The 6,704-nt window shown below is 41.4% G+C and overlaps 1 protein-coding gene across 1 annotated transcript in view; it reads left to right on the plus strand.

Annotated features, from left to right (window-relative positions):
* MROH9 (maestro heat like repeat family member 9) overlaps window positions 1-795 on the plus strand; it is a 147,517-nt gene extending 146,722 nt beyond the window's left edge. The window contains exon 22 of the mRNA XM_087418321.1: window positions 265-795. Within this exon, the coding sequence (XP_087274447.1) occupies window positions 265-584 (320 nt within the window). The 3' untranslated portion in view covers window positions 585-795. The remainder of the gene's footprint in view (window positions 1-264) is intronic.
* Window positions 796-6,704: the final 5,909 nt, after the last annotated feature.

Genomic DNA, 6,704 nt, shown 5'->3' on the forward strand with positions numbered 1-6,704 from the left:
GAATATATATTTATGCTATCTAGCAGAATGCCCGCACATAATAGCCACTCAGTCAATATTCAGTGAATATTTCCATTTTTCTTTTAATAAAATCTGGTGAGGATAGAGGAGAAAACTTTCTGGATGCTATTACTCAAAGTAATGAGAACTGAGGGGATGGGGAGGGAAGGAGGGAGACTCTGTGAAAGGTGGTGGGGCTATTCAGGGTTAGGGCTTTCAGACCCAGAGAGATGCCTTGAACCAAAGACCCTTCTGCTGTTACAGCTGTTGACCGAATGCTTCGGGATGAAGACCCTGTGATCAAGGAGTTGGCGAAAATAACCCACAGCATTTTTAAGGAAATAGCCGATAGATTTACCACCTCAAATCTTAAACAAAGCTTCCGAAGATTGTTTAACTTCATCTGCGTCAAAAAATTGAAGCCTCTTTATAATTATAATGGGCCCAACAACCTGACAGTCAGTCCTATGGGGATTAAAGAAACGAAGAATGACAAGGAAAGCCTTATGGATGAGAATTATAAAGACATTTTAGGAAAGAAGAAGTTCCCTCGTGCCTTGAAGTGCACCTCTGAAAAGGAATAATTTTCCTGTCCTTCTTGATAACTTAAGTCTATTTGTAGATGGTTTTCCAAAGGATTCTGGAAGCCTTGACTGTGTCTTCTTAATTCTCCATTCAAATACAGAAATCTGAGAATTTGTTGCCTCTCTCTGTCTGACAGTGATCAGAAACCCTACTTCATCAAATCCACTAATAAAATTGAAAAATCATATGAACAAAGTGTTTGATGAGAAGCTCTTGGAACTTGATTCAATCAATAAGCATCTATTGAACACCTTCGAAGTGCCAGACACTGTGCTAGGCACAAATATATATATTTGGAAGATATAGGCAAGGTTCCCATCCTCAGGAAGGTCACAGTCCAGTGACACACAGCATGGTCATTTCCATCCTGCTAGGATGAATGCTGCCTAGGGTGGTGTTCACAAAGAAGGAAATGGAACTTGCAGGGGAAGGGGAAGAGAGCAGGGAAATGTATTCCAGGTGGAGACATTGAGGCGAGAAGAGTGTTGGGGGAAGCTAGAGAGTTTGCTGTGGATACAACGGTGGGGTAGGAAAGAAGAATGGGGAGAGCTGAGACCCGAGGGGAAGATTGTGCTGTGCTAATTGGTTTAAACTTTCTAAAGTGAAAATTGGATGGTCAATCAAAGTTGGTGGTTCCCCATTGCCATCAGGATCCAGCCAAACACTTTGCCCTGGTTTATAAGAAAGTTGACGTATGAACGTTGATCCTCGGTGATCTGTTTTGACTTAAGGCTCCAGGCTCATCTTTCATTCCTCTCACCTCACCCTCCTCCCACCCCTGTATTTCCACCCTAGCATAAACCACTCCAGCCACAGTAAACTACTTGCTGTTAGACGAAAGCCCTGTTCCTCTGTTGATTCAGGTGTTGCGGCTTTGTAGCCTGTCAACTTGTAGCTCACACATGTTTTCATTTCTCTGCCGGCTCACCTCGCTGGTGTGGAGCAGCAGCCACTCCACCTTCCGCTCAGTCCTCCTTCAGCTTCTCTGACTTCTGGGTCAAGTGGGTTCAGTTCTGTTAACAAAGGACACCAGTTTCTCCTTCAGGACACCCACATCATCAACATCATGGATATTGGAGGCCGTAAGAGACTGACACAGTTCTGAGCTTGTGGGTTCTATCTTGTCCTTGTCTCCCACGTTACATGCACCCTCTCTTCCCTTCCCAACTGTCTGCCCTGCAGAATTCAAGCTCCAGCATCGGAGGTGAAGACGACAGCCTTGCAGAGACTGCTTAAGCTGTTCCCGCAGTTGCTTACAGTCAAATCCCTGGTTCTGTGTCTCTAATTGAACCCTGACTGATATATCTGAGATGCGTTTTCCAGGCCCCTTGGGTCAAGCAGGTGGCTGTTGTAATGCGTGTACCTTTCATTGCATTCATCCGACTGTAATGAAATTACTAATTTTCTTCTTTTTCTGCCCCATAAAATTGAAGTTTCTTGAAAGCAAATGTTATAGCTTACACTTGGTTGAGTACCTTGGAACTCACAGTGTCTGGCACCTAATGTATGCTCAATGAATACTTGCCAAATACATGAAATGCTAACAGAACATATTGCCCTCATGCTTCAAGAAAAAATTTCAGGTATTTATGAGTATTACTTACTATCAGAAATAATGAAGGAACGGATGATTTTAATTTACTCCTTAATCCATAGTATTTCATATTACCTAGATGTCCCAGACCTCACTTTTCAAAATCAGGGCAAATTCCTTTCTCACCATTAAACCAGCAGGATGTCTAATGTGGTAGGCTGAATAATGACCTCCCCAAAGATATGCAATTCCTAATCTCAGGGATCTACAAATACTTTGCCTTACATGGCAAAAGGGTATTTACAAACATGATTCAATTAAGAATTTTGAGATGTGGAGATTATCCTGGATTACCCAGGTGGGTCCAATGTAATCACAACGGTCTTCATAAGAGGAAGGTGGGAGGTCAGAGAGGGAGAGATTTTTTAAAGATGCTGTAATGCTAGCTTTGGAGATGGAGGTAGGAACCATAAGCCAAGAAATGCAAGGAATGAAACTCTAGAAGCTGAAAAAACTCAAGAAAATGGATTCTCCTCTATAGTCTCCAGTGAGCATGGTCCTGCCAACACCTTGATTTCCACCCATTGAAGCCCATTTTGGATGTCTGACCTTCAGAACTGTAAAATAATAAATTTGTGTTGTTTTAAGCCACTAAGTTTGTGGTAATTTGTTAGAGCAGCAATAGGAAACTAATATACCTAGATTTCTACAAAACAAAATAAATAAAGCCAAACAATAACCACCTCCTCCCCACAACAACAAAAAAATAGACATAGCAGGGAGTATAGTGGACCTTGTACAAATTTTAAGGTTTCTGTAAAAGGTCTGATGCTCTGTGATGTTTATGGTAGACATGTTCTTCCAAGTCCTTTAGGCCACCACACCACCTGGGATTTCTCCTTCACTCTCACCCTACACAGTAACCTATTTCATCATCTCCTGGTTCTCTTTTCCCTCCCATCTCTTCTCTTCAGCCCATAATTTCCCGATTTCCCCGGGAACTCTGAGTTATTTTCACTTTATTTTGTAAAACACTTGGCTCTCCACAGGTTCCAGCTCCAACCTGGATACCCAGATCTTCCATGTACTCTGAAGAAATAAAAGCGTCTCTTCAATAGATTCTACCTTCTTAAGTAGACAGTTGTGGTTTTGAATTGCACATTTCCCCTTAGCACATGACTATGTCACTCCTATTTTTTTTTTAATTATAATAATCCTTGCAAGCTTCCCCATTGTTTGTAGAAGTAAGATAGAAATAGTTAATGTGGCCTTTGATGTCATGTGGGATCTGGCCGTGCATGATTTGCCAACCTCATATAACACTTATCTCCTTACTCTCCACCCTAAAGGTACCAGCTTTCTCAACTCCTCGTGTCACCCATGCATTAGGGCCCTCACTCATGCTCTTCCTATGCCTGAAACACTCTTCCTTCCTTGTCACCCAGTCAGTTCCTACCCATCTTTCAAAATCCAACCCAAAAGTTATTTCCACGGGAAGCTTCTCTGAACCCCTATATACCTTTGTAGCGCTTACCACAATAACAATAACTAGGATAATTATGGAACAAATTAATGAAAAAATTAATTCATTTTGCATTTAGTTGCCTATACTCTGGTCCCATTGCTAAAACATCTGCTCCTAAGATCATGAATTGTGTCTGTTTGGTCATGCCTGTATCCACAGGGGCTGTCACAGTGCCATACATTTAGTAGTATTTAATATACATTTTTCACGTGGGTGAATGAATGAATGAATGAGTGCATAAACCAATGACCAGGTTTTCTGATAGTGGGTGGCCAGATATGTTGGTAATAATGCTTATTGGAAGAGTCAGCCTGAGCTTGATTGCTGTGGCCCTGGTATAGGGAAAGGGGCTGACACTTGTTATAGACCTACTATGTGATAGGCAATTTTCATGTGATCATTTCATTTCACCCCCACAATAACTCTGGAAAAGAGGTGTTTTTGCCCCATTGTGCAGATGAGGCACTAGCATACGCTCTATTGCCTTTGATATCCATGTAGCTGGAGGGGATGCGAGGGGTCCCTGGTGAGGTCACTATTCCAGGAACGACAACTGGGTTCCATTTTGTACAACAAAGTCATGGTGGCACTTGGTCAGGGAAGAAAATATCCTCCCACTGAGAGGTCTTCTCTAATTCTCAATATTCCCGTAGCACACTCTGCCTACCCCTCAAACAAAATAATAATAATTGATAAACCTGAGCGGCTACTATATGCCAGACACTGTACAAAGTGCTTTACTCACGTTATCCAATTTATTCTTCCCGACAATCTTAGTAGTTGGGTACTATTACTGTTCCCATTTTATAGATAAGGAATCTGAGTCTCAGAGAGATTGGGTAAATCATCACCACGCAGCTTAGGGAGAGGTCGATAGTACATTTGAACTCAGGGACTCCAGACCCAGGGCCCTTAATCACTATACCATGGTATTTGCCTTTTTATGGGTATGTTTTTCCCACAGAGTGTAAACCCAGGTTGTATATTGTAATCACTTGGATAGTTTTAAAAAAAAAAATACCAGTAAGCAGACTTTATTCCAGATCATTTACCTCAGAATCTTTGGGCTTGAGGCCTGGGCATCAGCATTTTTTAAGAATCCAGGTGGATCTAGAGGGAAGATAGTATTGTGAGTCAATGTGTTAGTTGCCCCTTGAGATTGGATTTAGACATTTCTGTATCCCCAGCATTCAGCACTGTGTCTGACACATGGAGAAAAACTTAATAAAATTTATGTATGCTTTGTTGGGTAATAGAAACCAATTAGACAGGAACCAATCATGTATTTAGAAACAAACATTTATTTAGCATCTAGGGTAAGCAAGGCACTGTACTGGGAAATAAGGATATAAATTAAGCATTGCCAGTGAGTTCTTGCACAATAGGGTGAGGCAGCAGGGGAAGAGAAACTGTTTCCCTATTTAAAAAAGAAATTTTTTTTTGGATATCTAAAAAAGGATATCTAAATTCTAAAGAGAGTTGCTCTTTAGAGGGGCAGTCAGGATTCTAAGCATCTGGCAAAATAAAAATTAGAATTTTAATACACTTGTATTAATTTGTCTACTTTCCAATATATCTTGCTTTTTTACAATATCTAAATAGACATTGATGCCAGGTTGATAAATAGTGAATCACTAATTCCCACCTGATTTGGGGATTCGGCCAATTCTTCACCTCTTCCTGACACTCTCCCCTGGCTTCCTAAGACTAGCTGGGGTGTCCTTCTATGATTCCATACAAAGTCAGAATATTTATTACAGCAAATTTTAACTGCCTATTTTCAGGTCTGTTTTCTCCAACAGATGAGTGTTCCTTGAGAAAAGGATTCTTTCTCATTCATTTTTGTGTTCCCGGTAGTTCTTTATGCCTGGTCCGATGAAAGAATGAAAGAACAGGCCTGAGGAGAGGGTTCTGCTAAAGGAATAGGAAATTTTGAGTAGCCGGTGCCACCCTGAAATCAAAAGGATACTTTAGCTGGCATGATGGCAGTAATTCTTGCCAACCAGATACACCTGGGCTAGGCCTTGTGGCTTGCAATTGACACCTGAGATCAGAAAGGCATAACGGGGGTGATCCCAACACATCTTCCACCTTGGCAGCCAGTCTTCTCTGAAAAGGCTTTACACATGTGAAGGGAAACTGAAAAGTGCAAGGTGCACTAGTCACCGTAGAAGTCACCTCACAGAAATTTTACCTCCTGCAATCTTCGTGGTAACACTTTAAAACAAACTTTATTATCCCAGACTTGCAAATGAAGAAAGTCTGTAAGATTTGCCTAAGGTCAGGGAGGTAGCGCCAGGCAGCGCACGATTCACACACAGCTCTGCAGGATTCCACAGACCCAGCTCCTCCCAGAATGTGGCTGGGGTTCCTCTGGCCTCTTCCTCTAGCAGTGTGACATATTTGGCCCAAGACCTAAAACACAAAAGTATCTGGTGGGTTAGATAACAAAGTCAATGGTACCTGAACACTGAACTTCTCAGGAAAAAAATTACATAACAGTGTCTCTGTCAAGAGTGATAGAAAAAAAGGTGGAAATGAATCAAATGCCCATCAACAGATGAATGGATAAACAATATGTGGTATACCTATACAATAGAATATTATTCAGCCGTACAAAGGAATGAAGGACATGGTGAAGATACATGTTACAGCAGGGATGAATCTGTAAAACATTGTGCTAGGTGAAGAAAGCCAGACACAAAAGTCCACATGCTGTATGGTTCCATTTGTATGAAATATCCGGAAGAGGTAAATCCACCGAGACAGAAAGCAGATTAGTGTTGCCAGGGGCTGGGAGCGGGGAGGAATGGGCAGTAACTACTTAATAAATTTGGGGTTTCCTTGTGTGGTGATGAAAATGTTCTAGAATTAGACAGAGGTGATGGCTGCACAACATTATTAATATACTAAATGCCACTGAATTACTCTTAAATGATTAATATTAGGTTATGTGAATTTTATCCCAATTTTTTTTCTTAATGGGGCAACTTACAGAGTTTGGAAATGAGGAAGCAGCAGCTTGGGAAGGGGCAGGACAAGGGAGGACGGTGGCAGCCT

This window comes from Ceratotherium simum, chromosome 2 (assembly GCF_057802395.1).
Source record: "Ceratotherium simum simum isolate JZ-2026a chromosome 2, ASM5780239v1, whole genome shotgun sequence".
NCBI classification, from domain to species: domain Eukaryota; kingdom Metazoa; phylum Chordata; class Mammalia; order Perissodactyla; family Rhinocerotidae; genus Ceratotherium; species Ceratotherium simum.